Here is a 20,913-nt window from a genome sequence, read left to right as displayed (position 1 = left end):
ACAGTGATGTCTTCCTTTGCTATGATGGACAACAATATGTGTGTGTGTGTGTATATGCATCTATATAATATATAGGCATGCATATCATGTGTATATTTATACATATCTATATATACACATATTCATAGTTGTCCATCAGGCACGATATGTGTGTGTGTATATATATGCACGTGTTCTGGGCAGGTTCTCGGTCTTGAAGTCTTTATGACCGGATCCAAAGGTCATCTATTGCTCTGAATAGGAACCTTCATAACACCATAAGTGGTACAAAGAGCAATATCTGTCGAGACAAATCTGCTATTCAGATAAGACAGATTGAGGATACACTTCTGTTTGGGGAATTTTGCAGAATGCCTGATTTCCTTGTTCCCTCTGATTCAAGCCAGTTGAATTCCTTTCTCACCCTCCATGCTGCCTGAATCTACCTTTTTCAGAAGAATTAGAATATGTATTTTGAATCTGTGACTTTGGATTATTGGCAGGTGTCTTAACATTATACGAGTCTGTTGTTACCCCAGGAGATTCTGTTTTTGCTGTTTTTGCATTTTGGGTGCATTTGATTTTTTGCAGTTCTGTTCTTTTAGAAATGGAGGCACCCGAGATTTTACTTGACCTTTTCGGCGTTATCTAAGTATCATCCGTATTTTAACAACAAATTAATTAATTTGAGGACTTCCTATAATATGTACTTTTCCCCCTTTATTTTCAAATAGAGGAGATGCATGCAGAAATCTGTTACGCTGAATGTCTACTTCAGAAGGCAGCACTGACATTTGTGCAGGTAATGAATGTTTGACTTGAGTCCTTAGCCAGTATTAAATTGTCAGAAAGTACAGAGTGGGTGATTGTAACTCTGTGTAGAAAGATATTTGCAATACTAATATCAGAATCAGTATTACTCTCATAGCCTAGCCCTTTTCTCTGGAAAAGCAGAGGACTCTCTCTCTTCAAATCAGGAACAGGACTTCAAAAGTCAAGCTGCACTCAAGTCCATGATTTTTAGAAACATCGGGATAATTCATCTGCTGCCGCCCCCCAGCCTTTGCATTCTGTTCACATGTCCCTGGATGGTCAGTAGCCAGCTGGGCAAAACTCTGAGAAGCACTGGGAAGGGCACAAGCCAGGAGATTAGGATATGTGTGTGGGAGCTATGAATAGGTATCCCACATCTTGATTTCTCCCTCTTGCATCTGGCAGCAATTCCAAGTTTTTTCATTTAAAGAAACCCCAGTATAATGGTGCTTTTCATGTATAAAGTGTAGAAGGGACAGTGTTCTACAGATGATATCACCAGTTCCTTACTTTTCAGGTCCCTGGAGCTTTAGAAATTTAAGGATCGTTGAGCCAGAAAGCCTTTCGGAATTTGGCCGTGCCAAACTTCCAGTTCAGGCAGATCTCAGCACCTTATCCATCTTTGGCGGCTTCATTGAATATTATTGTACTAATTTAAATAATTGTCCCATTTTTGCAGGTTTTATAACATTTAAGCAGGGATGGGGTTATTACCCAGATCATGTAAGCAAAGGGAGGTGAAAGTGAAGTGGAAGTGAAAAAAGGGAGGGGAGAAGGAAGAGAAAGATGAGAGCACTTGAGACAACATATCTTATTTCTACTGTACTTTCCCAAGTGCTGCAGACAATAGGCCCTCAGTGAATTAACCCTCCCCTCCATTCTCTTCCCGCTCTGGAGAACATCCATTTCAAAGAAAAACCTCCCCGCTCCAGGTGGCCCGAGCCTGTCTCTGCTTTGGTGTTCCATTCTCATCCTCCTATTCCCTCCCCTGGATGCACGGCTACCACTGCTTACAATTATGTGGTACAAAGAATAAGTTTTAATTTCCTCCTCTATTACTGGGTTAGGCAAATTATGTGGTGAGGCAATAATATGAGTAAATATGGTATTTACTGACTGTCTACCCTGTGCAGGGTTTTGTTTTGGGCACTTTGGAGAGTACAATAAAAGACAGGGCCTTTGCCCTTGAGGAACATATACTCTTAAAGGGAATGGGGGGAGGACGAGGGATCAGACATAAATTATATGAGTACTGTGGGAGCAGGAGGAAAATTACTTATATAAGGGGGAAAATCAACAGTGTAGGAAAATAAATAGATTGTAAATTGAAGTAAAAAAAGTGCTATGTGTGGCTTTTGGAGTGACATGACTAGTAGGAAGTAGTTGGGGAATGCCTTCTGGAGGAGGGGGTTTTTGACTTGAAACGGAAGTGCTGTGTTCTGGTGGATTCAAGAGGTGAGATGGGCCTGAGCAGTAGGTCGGAGAGGGGAGATTTGAGAACAAGGTGTAGTAAGAAATTCAGTTTGGAGGAGCAAAGAGTGTGAGTTGGGGTATTACAGCTGAAAAAAGCAGATATGTAAGGAGGAGAGAGCTGGTGGAAAGCCTTGAAGCCAGTCATCAGGAGCTTCTGTTTGTTGTTGAGCTAAAAGGTAACCATTGGAAGTTTTCATAGAATGGGAGTGATATTCAGAAAGATGATCTGGGCAGCAGAGTGAAGGTTAGCCTGGAGAGGGGGGAGTTTGGATGCAGGCCAGTGAAGAGACTGATGTAGTACTCTACTTGGACAATAACGAGAGCATGACCAAGGATGATGTTACATCCAAGAAGTAATGTAAAAGGAAAACCTGCAGGATTTATCAACAGGTTGTACATAAGGACTAAAAATCCCCAAGGGGAGTTAATTAGCACCAAGGTGGTATGCTTCTGGGACAGGTAAGATAGTTGTGTTGTCAACCACACTGAGAAAATTAGCAAGAGGTCAGGAGTGTTGTTTGGGGTTTTCTCTCCCATTTGTGAGACACTTTCACTTGATTTGTCAGCTTGAAAAGCTGCATATTAACTAGTCCTAGGAAGGGAACTCTTGAAGAGCACTTTGAATATAAAATTATAATAACCGTTGCTATTTAAAACCAACACACAGAGAAAAGCAGAGTCTGCTTTTTAGATTTGTATTTTGGCCAGCATATACAGACTAGCTACAAGTAATTGGAGACTTTCATTCAGAGTATCAAGGGGTTTTTTTTTCCAGCCACCAGTAGAGTGGTGTGATGCTTTTGGAGCATTGCTGTTTGTAGTTGCCTTCCACACAGAAATCCCTTTTCTTTTTCGTAGATCTGGATAAGATTTATCAATCCAGGAACCAATTGACCACTGGGGCACCTGGGCTGGCTCCCAGATTTTAGAGGGTGTATGTGCAACCCTGTGGCAGTCTATGCCTACATTGCTGTCTGAGGACATAGGGGTTCCCTGAAATAGGAGGAAACCTGACATTTACATTCTGAGAAACAGAAATGGGGCCTGGGCTCTCAGAGCTTGAATTTATATATATATATATAAATATTGGCTTCAAGTGCAGGTGCTCTAAAACATGGCAGAAGTCCTGGAACTACAGTCCCAAAGAATATCTGGAGGTTTCTTCAGCCTGATGCCAAGATGCCAGGGGTCCCAGACTTAATTCTACCCTGAGGCTTACATACCAGTTTTTTTTTCCATTTTACTGGTCTGTACTTAAGGTTTTAGGACTTGAAATATATTTTCTCCCTCTTGAATTGCCATTTCCTTCCTTATCGCCCGTCTATCCTCCCACTCTCATTTTTCTTAGTTGCCAGAACACCAGTTTACATTGTTCCGAAGTTGCTGGCACCAAGACTATCTGCTGTACAGGGTATTCATTGCACAGATGAGTAAAAAGTTTTTAGTGGAAATTTGCAAAAAGCCAAATATCCCTTGTAATTGAAGCTTAAAGTGCGGCCGTAAATATTGTGAAATTAATATGCATGTCATTTCTTTGTGACTAAGGATGATATCATTTTTTCCTATGGTTTGGTTGGGGGTGGGGAAATACTGGGTCAAAAAAAAATATGGAGCCTGATGTTGCAGAGCCACTGGAGGTCTTATGATGTGATAGAGCTCTATGTTGCAAGCATAATGACTTAGAAATCACCATCATCCACAACTCTGCCCCTGCTCTCTCCCCCTCCCTCCAGGCTCGCATCTCCTCCTGCCTTCAGGACATCTCCATCTGGATGTCCGCCCGCCACCTAAAGCTCAACATGTCGAAGACTGAGCTCCTTGTCTTCCCTCCCAAACCTTGCCCTCTCCCTGACTTTCCCATCTCTGTTGACGGCACTACCATCCTTCCCATCTCACAAGCCCGCAACCTTGGTGTCATCCTCGACTCCGCTCTCTCATTCACCCCTCACATCCAAGCCGTCACCAAAACCTGCCGGTCTCAGCTCCGCAACATTGCCAAGATCCGCCCTTTCCTCTCCATCCAAACCGCTACCCTGCTAATTCAAGCTCTCATCCTATCCCGTCTGGACTACTGCACTAGCCTTCTCTCTGATCTCCCATCCTCGTGTCTCTCTCCACTTCAATCCATACTTCATGCTGCTGCCCGGATTATCTTTGTCCAGAAACGCTCTGGACATATTACTCCCCTCCTAAAAAACCTCCAATGGCTACCGATCAATCTGCGCATCAAGCAGAAACTCCTCACCCTGGGCTTCAAGGCTCTCCATCACCTCGCCCCCTCCTACCTCACCTCCCTTCTCTCCTTCTACTGCCCAGCCCGCACCCTCCGCTCCTCCACCACTAATCTCCTCACTGTACCTCGCTCTCGCCTGTCCCGCCATCGACCCCCGGCCCACGTCATCCCCCGGGCCTGGAATGCCCTCCCTCTGCCCATCCGCCAAGCTAGCTCTCTTCCTCCCTTCAAGGCCCTGCTGAGAGCTCACCTCCTCCAGGAGGCCTTCCCAGACTGAGCCCCTTCTTTCCTCTCCCCCTCGTCCCCCTCTCCATCCTCCCGTCTTACCTCCTTCCCTTCCCCACAGCACCTGTATATATGTATATATGGTTGTACATATTTATTACTCTATTTATCTATTTATCTATTTATTTTACTTGTACATTTCTATCCTACTTATTTTATTTTGTTGGTATGTTTGGTTCTGTTCTCTGTCTCCCCCTTTTAGACTGTGAGCCCACTGTTGGGTAGGGACTGTCTCTATGTGATGCCAATTTGTACTTCCCAAGCGCTTAGTACAGTGCTCTGCACATAGTAAGCGCTCAATAAATACGATTGATTGATTGATTGATCATGACCATCGGTTTTAACTATGTGTCACTGGTATGGTACTGTGGGAGATAGACTGGAGTGTAGGAATGGTAGAAATGTATAAAAATCTGTAAAAAAAAAAAAAAAAAAAAAAACCACAAAGGCGGGGGGCATGTTGGGAGCTGCTCTTCTGTATTCCGACTTCTTTGGGGGGGTTTCCTACAAGTTTAGCAATATAATTGCAGAGGTAGGGTTGTTTCACAAGGCTGAGAGGCCACGTTGGAAAACAATACGACCTCAGCTTAAACAACGGTACCAAATTTGGAAGATTTCATTAAATAAAAACAATGTTGCCATCACGATATTGGCCATGAATTATTAGTATATATTCTTTTTCAAAGAGGTTTATATGTATCGCTGTGAATTTTGAACTATACTGTAAAATTGAATTTAGTGTTTTTAAATATTTTTCGCATTGCCTAAGAGAGTCTTTTCTGTCCTGAAAAAGGCATAGATTTAAATTTATCCTACTGAGAGTTCTGAGTAGAAACTGGCACTCTTAATTATGCTATTATTGCTATCATCATCTCTGGTATGTTAATCATTAAATAGTTAATGAAAGCTGTTAAGCATGTTTTATATTTGTAGTTTTACTAGGCACATTTTAAATGTCCGTGAAATAAAAAGTTAATGTTTTTCAAAGACTAGTTAAAATAAAAGTAGTATGATGCCAAGGGATATGAAACATTGTTGAGAAACCTTCTCCCGTAGCCCCATCTAGTGGAAATCAAGTTCATATATCATGCTTGTTTTATTTAAGGTTATTGGTTACTTATTGCACACACTAGAAATGTGCATAAAACAGATTCTTTCAATGTTCAATCAAGTCGAACTGTTAAAATGAATTGATACTGCAGCTTGTCTTTAGAGTCATTGAACCAAGATTCTACTGATCTCAGGGAGGGAAATAATTTTAAGAGAAGATATTGTACCTCGTTCTCGCCTGTCCCGCCATTGACCCCCGGCCCACGTCATCCCCCGGGCCTGGAATGCCCTCCCTCTGCCCATCCGCCAAGCTAGCTCTCTTCCTCCCTTCAAGGCCCTATTGAGAGCTCACCTCCTCCAGGAGGCCTTCCCAGACTGAGCCCCTTCCTTCCTCTCCCCCACGTCCCCCTCTCCATCCCCCCCCTTCTTACCTCCTTCCCTTCCCCACAGCACCTGTATATATGTATATATGTTTGTACATATTTATTACTCTATTTATTTTGCTTGTACATATCTATTCTATTTATTTTATTTTGTTAGTATGTTTGGTTTTGTTCTTTGTCTTCCCCTTTTAGACTGTGAGCCCACTGTTGGGTAGGGACTGTCTCTATATGTTGCCAATTTGTACTTCCCAAGCGCTTAGTACAGTGCTCTGCACATAGTAAGCGCTCAATAAATACAATTGATGATGATGATGATGATGATGATGATATTCGCACATTTATTGAAATAACCGCTGTCAAGGAACTGGTCCATGTTTAGTGCCATTTTTCTTAAGCAATCAGTTAAAAAGTGATGGACCGTCTCTATATGTTGCCGACTCGTACTTCCCAAGTGCTTAGTACAGTGCTTTGCGCACAGTAAGTGCTCAATAAATACAATTGAATGAATGAATATGCCAGGAAGAAATCATTTTGTGTTCAAATAAGGGAACCAGTTGATTAAGCTCCTGTTCTGTGAAAGCAGGTCAGGCATCCAGAAGTGTCCCTGACCCCATCCCTAAGTGGGAGGGAGGTTAATCAATCAATCCGTGGTATTTGAATGCTTACTGTGTGCAGAGCACTATACTAGGCACTTGGGAGAGTACAATACAACAGAGTTGGTAGACGTGTTTCCTGCTCACAACAAATTTATAGTCTAGAGGGGGAGACACACATTAAATAAAGGATTTATAATATATAATTTATAGATCTGTAAATATCTGTGGGGCTGAGGGTGAGACAAATATCAATCAATCAATTGTATTTATTGAGCACTTACTGTGTGCAGAGCACTGTACTAAGCGCTTGGGAAGTACAAGTTGGCAACATATAGAGACAGTCCCTACCCAACAGTGGGCTCACAGTCTAGAAGGGGGCGACAGAGAACAAAGCCAAACATATTAACAAAATAAAATAAATAGAATAGATATGTACAAGCAAAATAAATAGAGTAATAAATATGTACAAACATATATCCAGGTGCTGTGGAGAAGGGAAGGAGGTAAGATGGGGGGGGATGGAGAGGGGGACGAGGGGGAGAGGAAGGAGCGGGCTCAGTCTGGGAAGGCCTTCTGGAGGAGGTGAGCTCTCAGTAGGGCCTTGAAGGGAGGAAGAGAGCTAGCTTGGTGGATGTGCGGAGGGAGGGCATTCCAGGCCAGGGGGATGACGTGGGCCGGGGGTCGACGGCGGGACAGGCAAGAACAAGGCACGGTGAGGAGATTAGCGGCAGAGGAGCAGAGGGTGCCGGCTGGGCTGTAGAAGGAGAGAAGGGAGGTGAGGTAGAAGGGGGCGAGGTGATGGAGAGCCTTGAAGCCCAGGGTGAGGAGTTTCTGCCTGATGCGCAGATTGATTGGTAGCCACTGGAGATTTTTGAGGAGGGGAGTAACATGCCCAGAGCGTTTCTGGACAAAGACAATCCGGGCAGTGGCATGAAGTATGGATAGAAGTGGGGAGAGACACGAGGATGGGAGATCAGAGAGGAGGCTGATGCAGTAGTCCAGACGGGATAGGATGAGAGCTTGAACGAGCAGGGTAGCGATTTTGATGGAGAGGAAAGGGCAGATCTTGGCAATGTTGCGGAGCTGAGACTGGTAGGTTTTGGTGATGGCTTGCATGTGAGGGGTGAATGAGAGAGCGGTGTCGAGGATGCCACCAAGGTTGCGGGCTTGTAAGACGGGAAGGATGGTAGTGCCATCAACAGTGATGGGAAAGTCAGGGAGAGGGCGGGGTTTGGGAGGGAAGACAAGGAGTTCAGTCTTGGACATGTTGAGTTTTAGGTGGTGGGCCGACATCCGGATGGAGATGTCCTGAAGGCAGGAGGAGATGCAAGCCTGGAGGGAAGGGGAGAGAGCAGGGGCAGAGATGTAGATTTGGGTGTCATCAGCGTAGAGATGATAGTTGAAGCCATGGAAGTGAATGAGGTCACCAAGGGAGTGAGTGTAGATTGAGAACAGAAGGGGACCGAGAACTGAACCTTGGGGAACCCCCACAGTAAGGGGATGGGAGGGGGAGGAGGAGCCTGCAAAAGAGACTGAGAATGAATGGCCGGAGAGATAAGAGGAGAACCAGGAGAGGACGGAGTCTGTGAAGCCAAGGTTGGATAGCGTGTTGAGAAGGGGGTGGTCCACAGTGTTGAAGGCTGCTGAGAGGTATCAAATGTCCAAAGATCACAGATCCAAGTGCATAGACTTGGGAAAGGGGGCCGGGAAAAAAAGGGCTTCATTGGGGAAGGCCTCCCAGAGGAGATGTAGCCTTAGGTTATCTCTACGCAAGAAAGCTTAAAGTGGTGTTTATTAGGCATTGGCTGTTTTATGAATGTCCAGTATGCAATTCATTCAATCACTGTTATTTATTGAGCACTTACTGTGGGCAGAGCACTGTACTGAACACTTGGGAGAGTACAATATGACAGAGTTGGTAGACATGTTCCCTGCCCACAAGGAGCTTACAGTCTAGAGGGGGAGACAGATGTTAATATAACTAAATTACATGTATGTACATAAGTGCTGTGGGGCTGAAGGTGGGATGAATTCCAAGTGCCCAAAGGATATAGATCTAACTGCATAGGTGATGGAGAAGGGAGAGGGAGTAGGGGAAAGGACCACTTAATTAAGGAAGGCCTCTTTGAGGAGATGTGGTTTTAATAAGGCTTTGAATTGGTTAAATTGTTAAAGCCGGCTTATGGGTGAGACATTACAGTTTCTAATAGCCTAGAAAAAGATTATTATGAATGTATTGGGGTCCTTTTTTTGGTCTCTCTTGATCAGAGATTGTGGTTAGAAAAATTTTATTTTCACAAACTAAGTGATAAATGGACCAGGGAAATAATCTTTTGTATAATACCTAATAATATCCTGCATTGTTTCCAGGATGAAAATATGATCAACTTCATCAAAGGTGGACTTAAAATCAGGACAAGTTACCAAATATATAAGTAAGCTGTTACTGATTCAAATGATATTGTTATTGTTAAAACTTGTTAAAACTTGGTGAGTATGATTTATGCCACATTGTAATTCAACTCCAAGAAGACCCATAATGTCAGCAGAGTGCATTATTATTGGGTTGGAAGGTAAGTCACTGAATGAAATCTGTCGGATGAAAGAAAAGTAACTGTACTTCTAAAGACTCATAGGATGTTAAGGACCGATAAAACGCCAATTTCAGTGTGGTACTTAAGAGAACATTTAATGCAGTTTTCTCTTAGAACCGAAAGATTCCATATCAATTCTGGCATTTTCCACCTGCTGTTGGCTCAGTGGAAAGAGCACTGCTCTGGGAAACAGGAGACCTGGGTTCTTATTCAGCTCTACCTTTGTCTGGCTAAAGTAGACAAAGACTGCACATGATTTTGCAATATGCTATACCCTTGCCTTACTACTTGCTTGTCGTATCCCATGCCCCAGCAGGAATATGATGGGCAGTGATGAGAGAGTGCAGGTGGTGCTGCATGAATCCCTAGCACATAATCAATTCTCCTGTTTAGTCCTAAATCCTGAGGACTGAGGCTCATTTTTTTATGGCATTTGTTAAGCTCTTACTGTGTGTCAAACACTGTTCTAAGCGCTGGGGTAGGTATAAGTTAATCAGGTTGGACACAGTCCCTGTCCCACATGACGCTCACAGAGTATGTAGGAGGCAGAAGTGGTATTTAATTCCCATTCAGTGTTGAGGAAACTGAGGCACACGCAAGTTAAGTGACTTGCCCAAAGTCACGCAGCATTCAAAAGGCAGAGCTGGGATTAGAAAGTAGGTCCTAATTCCCAGGTCCGTGCTCTTTCCACTGGGCCATGTGGCTTCATTTGTCATTCCTGGCAGGAGACTTAATTCTGTGGCAATTTTTGCTCCATCCTTAATTTCAAGACTTTGCCGTAAACTAAAATTAAACTAAAAAATTCCCATCATTTTAATTAAAAGGAAAAGAAAACCCCCAAATGTCATTCCTCTTTATGATAATTACATTTTTGAGACTATATTTAGTTAAGATATGACTAACAGATTTGATATTAGCAATCGAGCCAAGAGTGAGTTACATCAAGTTTAGACAAATATGAGAAATGCTGGAGTTTACATAAAGTTTTTAAGTCAAGAAAAATGTCATGAACTCTTCCTTCAGCTATTATTCCTTCATCTGGAACTAGCAGAAATGTCCTGTTTACATCTGGGTTTTCCATTTCCCTATCCTACTCTAATCCTTACTTCACTGGAATGATTTCTGTAAACATGCCAAGTATTTCTGTTGTTTTGTGATGAATATAGTGTATATGACATTTGTCTTTCACATTAACATTGATCTTTTAATTCCACTTCAGGGAATGCCATTCTGTGCTGCAGATGACACAGAGCAACAAAAGCAATAAAGAAACCTATCATCAGTTTGAAGGGGGAGTGAAGCTTGGAATAGGTGCATTTAACTTGGTAGGACATATTTATAGACTCTAGAAACCTAATGTGACATTGGCAGCTTTTCACTAGCTTCCACCCATCCCTGTGAATGTGCTTTATTAACCTTCTATCCCCTCTCTTCATCATTTACTCCATGTCAACTCATCAGCCCCTTCTAGGGCTATTTCTGATGTGTTAACGCAATGAGTCAGTCTTATTTTTTTTTGAGTGCTGTGTGCAGAGCACTGCACAAAATGCTTGGAAGAATACAATATGTGGTGGTAGACATGTTCCCGGCCCTCATCAAGCTTACAGTCTAGAGGGGGAGATGGACATTAAAATAAATTAGGGATACATACAGATGTACTGTGGGGCCGAGGGAGGGGTGAATTAAGGGTGCAAGTGCAAGGACGATGACAGAAGGGAATGGGAGAAGAGGAAATGAGAGCTTAGTCGGGGAAGGCCTCTTGGAGGAGATGTGCTTTTAATAAGGCTCTGAAGGTGGGGAGAGTGATTGCTTGTTGGATATGTAGAAGGAAGGTGCCTTGTTCCAGGCCATGGGTGAGAGGTTGGCAGTGAGATAGATGAGACTGAGGTGTAGTGAGGAGGTTTTCATTAGAGGAGCCAAGTGTGTCATCTGGGTTGTTGTAGGAAATCAGACAGGTAAGCTAGGAGGGGGCAAGGTGATTGTTTTAAAATCAGTGGTAAGGAGTTTGTGGGATGTGGAGGTGGATGGGCAGCCACTGGAGTTTCTTGAGGAGTGGGGAAACATGGGCTGAATGGTTTTGTAGAAAAAATGCTCTGGGCAGCAGAGTGAAGTATGGGCTGGAGTGGGGAGAGACAGGAGGCAGGGAGGTCAGCAAGGAGGTTGATGCAGTAGTCAAGGCAGGATAGGCTTGGATTAACATGGTAGAAGTTTGGATGGAAAGGGAAGGGCAGATTTTAGCGATGTTGGGAAGGTTGAACTGACAGGATTTAGTGACAATGTGTGGGTTGAATGGGAGAGATGAATTAAGTATAATCCTAAGGTTAACAACATAACCAAGTCTCAGGAGCTGAAAGAATCTTAGGTGACACTTGGGCATAGATCCATTCCACCATCTCTAGGACAGGACTAATCTGTTTGTGATACTGGTGGATATCTTGCCATCTGTCAGAGAACCAGTTTATTTTTAATTTCAAGGATTTGGGGAGCATAGTTGGGGTCTGGGAGAGGAGAAGTGGAGCCTGACAATTAGAGTTCACGTCCAACTTCCAGATCAAAGACTGTCTTGAAAGCTTTTTTTAAAAACCATGAAATCTGAAGCTCTGACCGTATTCACTTTAGCTTCAGATGACATCATAGTATTATATTTCAAAGTTCTGAAAGTGTTATCAAATTACTGGCATACACATGGAGGGGCTAACTATGCAAAACTGAATCTGAAAGAAAGTGCTGTTAACTCTTCATCATTTGCATAATTAATCATCATTTTTGGGGCACCACAAAATATGTGACAGTGGACTAAGTTATAGACTTTACTTAAAGGTTTTTTTTTGTTGTTGTTTTGTTTATATGTTTGTTCTTGCAGATGCTTTCCCTTTTACCAGCAAGGATTCTCCGACTTCTGGAATTCATTGGGTTTTCTGGCAATAGGGTACAGTTTATCTTTCAGTGAATTCTATAGATAACACATTGTAATTTATTTTCTGTAGACGACAAAGAGGTTAGCCAGCTAACTTGTTGTTTTTAAAGCCAGTGAGCCATATTTTCAGTAATTAGTATGATATTTAATGTAATATTGTTACAACTTCTTAAACAGGGGATATTTTTACTGTTGCATGCAAGTCTAAAATGATTTAATTTTGAAAAATGCTTTGAGGTTTGAAGTTATGTGTGTTATGTATATGTATCATTGTAGATGACATACCCTGTCTCCCAATAAATCATTGCCCCTGGGCAATGGGGATTTGTACCCCTTCATCCTTAACTGGTCATGAACTCCTAGAAAGAGGAGAGAGGAGGATCATGGCTTTCTGTGGCTCTTATATACATTTAAACTTGCTTCTTGTGTATTTTCCCCATAGGGAGGCAGTTAGATGGAGGAAATCCCCAAGGAGAAATTTAAAACAAAAAACCTCTCCCCAATACTAAAAGCTTTAATCCCTCCTACCTCCCATTTTTGCCTCTGCCAAGGTTCAGTTGTCTGTAATACTAGATAGGAAAGCATGTTCCTTTTATTTGGTTTTAGTGATATATTTTCTACTGTAATTGCAGGAGTATATCCTGTAATTCTATACTGCAACTGAAATGATCAAATTTATAGATCATAAATTCTCTGCAAGGTATTGGAACCTTCTAATCTAATTACCAAAGCTTTTTATATTATCCACTATGCAGGCATAGAGAAGCTCAGTTGAATAAGGTAAAGCAGTTTATATGTTTTTGCTACTTTATTCTTAGACCTTGTTCTACAGTGTGTAGTCATTTATCGGACTAAAATAAGGAATGAGTACTAGGAGTATTCTGTAAGCATGCTCTCTAAACCAAATGGTGTCTGAACAGTAATAAGACTGCCTCATGCCTGTATAAGAAAAAAAAAAACTAGGACATCTTTATTCAATTTTGAATACTATCAGATGCACCCCCAATATAAAAATCCTTTAAAAGAAATCTAAATCTAGAAACCGACACTCACAAGAAACCAATTGCATGTTTTTTAAAAAATGCTGAAGATTGAGGAAGAGAAGGCCTGTTTTTAAAGTTTCAGAAGAAAAGAGAAACAGTGTGGCCTAGTGGATTGAGCACGGGCCTAGGAATCCGAAGACCCTGGGTTCTAATCCTAACTCTGCTGCTTGCCTGCTGCGTGACCTTGGGCACGTCACTTAGCTTCTCTGTGCCTCAGCTACCTCCTCTGTAAAATGGGGATTAAGAGTGTGAGCCCCATGTGGGACATGGACTGTGAGTCCAATCTAACTAGCTTGTATCTACCACAGTGTTTAGTGCAGTGCCTTCCACATAGTAAGCACTTAACGAATACCATTAAAAATATATTTTATATTCATTTAAAATGGTAGGTCTAACATTTTAGCAATAATAGAGATGATTTTGATTTCCACAGGACCTGGGGCTTTGTCAGTTACGAGAAGGTGCCTCTGGGGCCAGTTTGAGGGCTACGCTGTGCATCTTAACTCTTCTGTTATATCATACTTATGTTTCGCTGATACTTGGTAAGGATTAGGCTATAAGTGATTATTTTGCAATTGTTCATAAGCTTGATTTGAATCACAATTTGGAAAAATCAATAAAAGAAAGAAGCATGTTCTATAGAAAACTTGAAAAGCAAGTAAAAGGGCTGTGTACAAAATTTTAAACCAGAATCCAATTTGGTGAATGAACATTTTTGTGTCTTCTAGTTTGGAAATTCTGAATGCTATCATCATTTCCAATGCCATCTGGTGCCTATTTTTGAGTTGCAAGCTTGAGACTATTAAACCAAGTTTGCCATTAGGAATCTAATTTTGAAATTAATTGAAGAAAACTCCTGGACCAACCAGTTTTATTCTCCACATTTTTTATCCTAAAATCAAAGATAACATTTGGATTATTCCCAAATAAAAGTTAATATGATAACAAAGTTTATCTTTTATAGAAAATTAGTTCATTAGCCTTTTTTTAATGAACGTGAGGATGGGTATTAAAGTCCTTGGTATTTACTAAAATGATTGAGATTTTCTGTGACATTTCTAGGTACAGGGGAAGCCAATCTTGAGGAAGCAGAGACTCTCCTTGAACCCTACCTCCAGAGATTTCCAAACGTATGCACAGTTCTTTGGTTATACTTTTCAAACATAGTCAACTTTCACTGACCTTGCTGAACAGCCTTTTTTTTTTTCTCCTTTTCTCCCAAGGGTTCACTAATTTTGTTTTATGCTGCCAGAATTGAGTTGCTGAAAGGGAATTTTGAAAAGGTAATTCACTTTCTATTACACTTTATTACTGTTTAGCCATTCATGGATTTTTCTGTCTCAGCCAAGAAAATATATTCATTCATCAAGAAAACTTGCAGTAAAGGACATACTAGGTCAGAGACATGCAGCAATAAGGTATATTCCAAAGAATTAAAAAACAATTCAGCTAGAAGTGCTGTTGCACACTGATGGTATATGGTGCACATGTTTCTCTCTGGTAAAATGTTATACCTGTCGTTATTGAAAGTTTCCCTGGAGAAGAGCTTTTTTTAAAAAAAATTGCTGTGGGCAGGGAATGTGTGCATTTGTTATATTGTACTCTCCCAAGCGCTTAGTACAGTGTTTTACAAACAATAAGTGCTCAATCAATATGAATGAATGAGTGAATTAATGAAATCTGTCCAACTACAGTTTAGGCATTCACTCCCTGCAGGCAAGGAGTAGGACCTGATGATAACCTGTTAAGGTCCCTTGTAGTTCTCTGAAGCCATAGTTTTCTTAGGAGTATAATCGGTCCTGCAATTAGAGCCATTAAGAACATAAAGTTCCTAGATTTGATGGTACACTGGTCAATATCTACAAGCAGGGAGGGTTATTCTGTTCCTACACAGACTCTTTTTCAATTTATGTAGCGCTGAGGAAATGTCACAATAGTTCAAAGGTGCCACCATTTTAAAAAAGAAAGCTTAGAGAGGGAGTTTCTGCAGCCATCTATTGTGGACTCATTACTTTTCATCACTGCCAAGATCTAGTCTTATTGCTCTTTGACTACTGGGAGTACCCAGAATTGCAATATGGTTTCAGACCCCTGTGAGGCATGGGAGAAGTGGTCATTTGGTGCATGTAAAAAATAAGAGAAATGCAGGGAATAATACAAAGCCATGTACACAGTATTCATCAATCTGCATTTAACTACATTAGCAGTTGTGAATTGTAGTAACTGCTAAAAAAAAAAATGTTTGGCTGCCCTGAAAACTTTGGTAGACTGACAGAGTGTGGCACCAGCATGGTCTCGTGATTCAAACCGAGCTGAAGGTTTATAGAGCAGTCGGCACTGTGAGATGTGACCTTTGCGGTAGCTCCAAGTCCAAATTCTAGAGCGGTTCCATCAGTACCATCAACCAACTACTTACCTTGACTGGCATTGAGGTGATGTTCCTTTGCTGGTCAGGATGTGTGAGGAGAATGGGCTAATAACATAATACCCAAACAGATGCAGCGTGGGTTGAAGTTGGGAGTAACAGGTGATTAAGAAACAATTTCTGCATGCAGGTGATCTGGAAGGCATTGTCGATCACACAGTTACCACCCGCTTGGCATTCACTGATTAGACTCTTACCATCGTTAGTATCAACCCCAAAGCCAAATGGCAATTAGATCGATTTGATACTTGAATATCAGTAAGAAATACTTTTTCCAACTATTAACACAGTGGCAGTGTAGTTTTATGTACTTAATGATCAGTTTTGTGTATTTTTTTTAACTTAAATTGCATTGCAGGCACAAGTGGTATTCCAAGATTGCATATCTGCCCAGCAAGAATGGAAGCAGATTCATCACCTCTGTTACTGGGAGCTGATGTGGTGTTATACATTCCAGCAGGACTGGCTTCAGGCTTATCATTATGCCGATCTGCTATGCAAAGAGAGCAGGTGGTCCAAGGTAAATGGACATGAGTTATCATTTTGTTTGTCATTAAGAAATGTTGCAGTGTATTACATTTTCTGCTGCTTTGGAAGCTGAGCAATTTAGAAAATTGTACTTCATTTTTAGGTTCTTCCTCAAGTACATAATTTCTATCATGCTGTGTCTGTCTTCATTGCATTAGACAAGGGGTCCAGCTTCACTGGGATCAGTGGGGACCATCAACCCTTATAGGATCCTCACTGAGGAGCAAAGCCATTAGCTTCACATCCCCTCCAGCTCTGTGGGTAGGGTTAAGCAGCCTCAGCTAACCTATCTGTGTCATTGAAGCCGGAAAGGAGCCATTAGTGGAGCCAAGGTGATGACTCCTCTTCTTGCTCCTATGTGGACAGACCTTGCTCTAACTTCCTGGCTCCTGCAGAGTTCTCCTCATTTTCAACACTCCAGGCCAGTGGTCCTCGCTGATCTCCTTTCCTCCAGCCTCTCCCCATCTATTGCATACTTCACTCTGATGCTTGCATCATATTTCAAAAAAAATAGTTCTGCGCACCACTCCCAAAAACCTCAGTCATTAGCATTTATTGTGTGCAGAGCACTGTACTAAGTGTTTGGGAAAGTGCACTACAGTAGAGTTCGTAGATATGATCCCTCCAGAAGGAGCTTATAGGGAAAGACACATTTAAGAAAAAAAATTACAGATAGAGGAAAGAGAGTATAAGGGTATGTATGTAAGTGCTGAGGGTCTGGGGTGAGTATCTAAATGCATAGGGGGTACACAGCCAAGTGGATACGTGACAGGGGAGGACAGATAGGGGACATAAGGGCTCAGTCAGGGGAAGCACCCACTCCCTTGGAGAACTCATTCGCTCCCACAGCTTCAGCTACCATCTCTATGCAGATGATCCTCCAAATCTCTCTCTCCTTCTCTGCAGCCTCACATTTCTTCCTGCCTTCAGGACAGCTCTACTGTGTCCCTCTGACCCTGCAAACTTACCATATCTCAAACCGGACTCCTAATCTTCCCAGCCAAACCCTGGCCTCCTCCAGGCTTTCTCGATCACTGAAAACTTGCACTTGGATGTGTGACCTTGGGGTATTTGACATTCACCCCACCCTCAGGCCCAGAAGCAGTGTTGCCTAGTGGATAGAGCTTGGATCTGGGAGTCAGAAGGACCTGGGTTCTAGTCCCGGCTCTGCCGTTTGTCTGCTGCGTGACCTTGGGCAAGTCACTACAATTCTCTGTGCCTCAGTTACCTCATCTGTAAAATGAGAATTAAGAATATGAGCCCCAAGGGGGAGATGGACTGTGTCCAACCTTGTATCTATCCCAGTGCTTAGTACAGTGCCTGGCACAAAAGTAAGTGCTTACTTACAAACACACACACACACACACACACACACACACACATAATATATATACACACATATTATATATATATACTTTAAATTGTAAGATTGTAAGTTCATTGTAGGCAGGGGATGTGTTTCCCAACTCTGTTATATTGTACTCTCCCAAGCACTTACTACAGTGCTCTGTACACAGTAAGCGCTCAATAAGTAAGATTGATTTTTACCCTCAACCTGGGTTGGTACCTTACCTACTGCTTCTTGGCTGGCATGGGGCAGCTGTGGAGGAGCTGGTACTTCAGTAAAGAAATGCCCACCACTCTTCCTCTCCCTTCTCACCTACTCCTCTTTCTCTCCCTCTCCCCCACCCATCTTCCTTCTATTCTTCACTTTCCTTCCTTTCCTTTTCCCTCAGCTTCACCCTTTCCCTTGTCATTTCTTCCTCTCTGCCTCATCGGTGTTCCATCTTAAGTTCATCCCTGTACTTAAAATGAAAAGTTGGTCCCAGGTAATGGAAAGTTGAAAATGATTTGAGGAATTTGGATATGTACACAGCCATTGGAAAGATAGTCCACTGGATAATTGAAGGTTTTTTTTAAATCTACTGTGCAGCCTGAACGATCTACCTTGATCAGATAACCAAGATGATTGTTAAATTACCACAACATTTCACTTGTCAATTCCACACTGGGTGCTTTTTTTTCCAGAAAGAAGTCCCAGAAGTTGTTCTCTTACAAGTGTTCTGGGAACAGAGTTGATATTTTCTCATCTAACAGTTTTGCCTCTCATTCTAACAATACGATGCCCCATGTTCAAAGCTGTTTTATACTTATTTACCTCTCTTTGTTTTTTAGGCAATATATGTGTTCCAAAAAGCTGCAATTTTGAGCATGCTATCAGATGAGGATGTGAAATCAACTGGAGAGAATGTTGTGTCATTATTTAGGTAAAACTAGGCACTCTTGGTGGTACATTGGCTGGGAGGCAGAGCAGAAAATTTTATCAAGCAGCTGCAGTTGTCCACATAGCTACTTGCTCATGCTCTAGGGCAGTGAAGTGCAGGGAGAGCAGGAGTTGGAGAAAATCACAAGGATCAAAGCATCTGATTAAAGGCATTTGCCCTAAAGAAGAAGTTCATTAGAGGATGCTCTTTTGTGGATGCTCTGAACTTGCTATAGTAACATGCTGTGAAAACATAATTCTAAAATTCTGTTATATTTTTCTCAAACTGAGTCATTTTACAGAGACTAAGTTGTTCATGTTTGTCAACAAGTGGCCTTGGGGCTGTGCTGCACCTCTGTGCTAGCTTTGCATTCATTCAATCGGTGTATTTATTGAGCTCTTACTGTGTGCAGAGTACTGTGCTTAACGCTTGGGAGGGTATAATACAAAAGAGAAGCAGCGTGGCTTAGTGGAAAGAGCATGGGCTTGGGAGTGAGAGGTCATGGGTTCTAATCCCGGCTCCGCCACTTAGCTGTGTGACTTTGGGCAAGTCACTTAACTTCTCTGTGTCTGTTACCTCATCTGTAAAATGGGGATTAAGACTGTGGGCCCCATGTGGGACAACCTGATTACCTTGTATCTACCCCAGTGCTTAGAACACTGCTTGGCACATAGTAAGCGCTTAACAAATACTAAAAAAAAATACATTCCCTGCCCACAACGATCTTACAGTCTAGAGTAGGGGGAGACGGACATTAATACAAATAAGTTAGATATATACATAAGTGCTGTGGGGCTGGGCGTGGGGAAGAACAAACTCTAGCTGAGCATGGATGTGGCCGTTCCTGTCACTGATCGGGGGAGCTGCATTTGGTTCTAACTTCAGGCTTGGGAATAGTTACTGAATGGAAGTCAATGGGAATGTGCTTTCATTGTTTAGAAAATGGATGGGATGTGTGGGTGGGCTTGCCCTGCTGGAGCCTCCCAGGGGAAGTCATAATCTACAGGGATCGTGGAAAGGGAAAAGCGAGGGCATAGGCCTATATTAACATACTTTTGGTGCAGGAATTTTCACCGAGAGGGCCTGGAAACACAAAACAGGATAGATGTTTTTGGGAAGGGGGTTCTGTTAAGACCCAATTACTCGTCTCACATTTATGATAGATCGTGATCTAGAAGGAAGATTAGTAAAGTAATAACCTTCTTTTGATGTCTTCTCGTAGCCCTCTTTAACAATAGAGTTCTGTGCAGTATCTGCTCATTTGGGTAGCAGCAATGCAAGGGATACAGCTGGTTGAGCAAGTGTAATCTTTTGACCCCATTTTAAAATTCATATTGGCTAGAGAAACAGCGTGGCTCAGTGGAAAGAGCACGGGCTTTGGAGCCAGAGGTCATGGGTTCGAATCCCAGCTCTGCCACATGTCTGCTGTGTGACCTTGGGCAAGTCACTTAACTTCTCTGAGCCTCAGTTACCTCATCTGTAAAATGGGGATTAAGACTATGAGCCCCACGTGGGACAACCTGATCCCCATGTATCCCCCCAGTGCTTAGAACAGTGCTTTGCACCTAGTAAATGCTTAACAAATGCCAACATTATTATTATTATTATTCACTCTCCACACATAAGTATACCACAATCGAGTAACAGTTGTCACAACTCCAAAGGCTGAAAATCCCCCCGTTTTCCCGTGATCGTGGACCCTTGCTTTCAGAAGTAGAACTGTAATGTAAACTGCTCAGCTGGGGCTCCCAGAGAGTTCTGAAGTTTAAGAATCCTCCCCAAAGCCTGTGCATGACCTCCAGACTGTGAATTGAGCTCGAGGTTGTTGAAGAAATTGCCACTGTTCATTTTTACCATTAGGTGACCATCTAAAGCTAGAGGAAAGCATTTTAAGTGGTGAAGCCAGGTGAACTGGAAGAGCAGGAAAGGGTCTTGAGATAATTTGGTCCAACCTCCTACATCCAGGTATCTGGGAATGAAGGTTCTAAAACCCCTTTAAGTAACCTGTTCCAGTGGTTTTATTACCTTAACAGTCAAGAAGTTGTGCCCTATGTCCAACATAAATCACTTTAAGATCATCACTTCTTGTTCGGTCCTATGGTCAAGGGAGGCAACTGAGTAACATTTCCAAAACAGCATTTCTTATACTCTAAGAGAACTAAGACACCCTCTGAGCTTCTATTTTCTAGTTTAAACAGTAAGTATGAATCAAATGATTTATGAATGGAACAGTTTCTTGATATTGAATATCAGATGACATATGCTACATTTAAGATGAATTAAAATCAGGAGTAAAAATTATACTCAGGAGGAAACTTTAATGGAATATG

The 20,913-nt window shown here is 42.1% G+C and overlaps 1 protein-coding gene across 4 annotated transcripts in view; it reads left to right on the top strand.

The window, feature by feature from the left end:
* Positions 1 to 20,913, top strand: part of TTC39B (tetratricopeptide repeat domain 39B) — a 131,598-nt gene that overhangs the window by 84,833 nt on the left and 25,852 nt on the right. For all 4 annotated transcript variants that reach the window (XM_038769404.1, XM_038769402.1, XM_038769405.1 and 1 more), the window contains 9 exons: positions 714 to 781; positions 9,183 to 9,247; positions 10,626 to 10,731; positions 12,270 to 12,335; positions 13,800 to 13,908; positions 14,429 to 14,496; positions 14,590 to 14,649; positions 16,150 to 16,311; positions 18,495 to 18,586. In XM_038769404.1, coding sequence (XP_038625332.1) covers positions 714 to 781; positions 9,183 to 9,247; positions 10,626 to 10,731; positions 12,270 to 12,335; positions 13,800 to 13,908; positions 14,429 to 14,496; positions 14,590 to 14,649; positions 16,150 to 16,311; positions 18,495 to 18,586 — 796 coding nt within the window. The remainder of the gene's footprint in view (positions 1 to 713; positions 782 to 9,182; positions 9,248 to 10,625; positions 10,732 to 12,269; positions 12,336 to 13,799; positions 13,909 to 14,428; positions 14,497 to 14,589; positions 14,650 to 16,149; positions 16,312 to 18,494; positions 18,587 to 20,913) is intronic.

Source organism: Tachyglossus aculeatus, chromosome X4 (genome assembly GCF_015852505.1).
Source record: "Tachyglossus aculeatus isolate mTacAcu1 chromosome X4, mTacAcu1.pri, whole genome shotgun sequence".
NCBI classification, from domain to species: Eukaryota; Metazoa; Chordata; class Mammalia; order Monotremata; family Tachyglossidae; genus Tachyglossus; species Tachyglossus aculeatus.
This window is presented reverse-complemented; position numbering and strand designations above follow the sequence as displayed.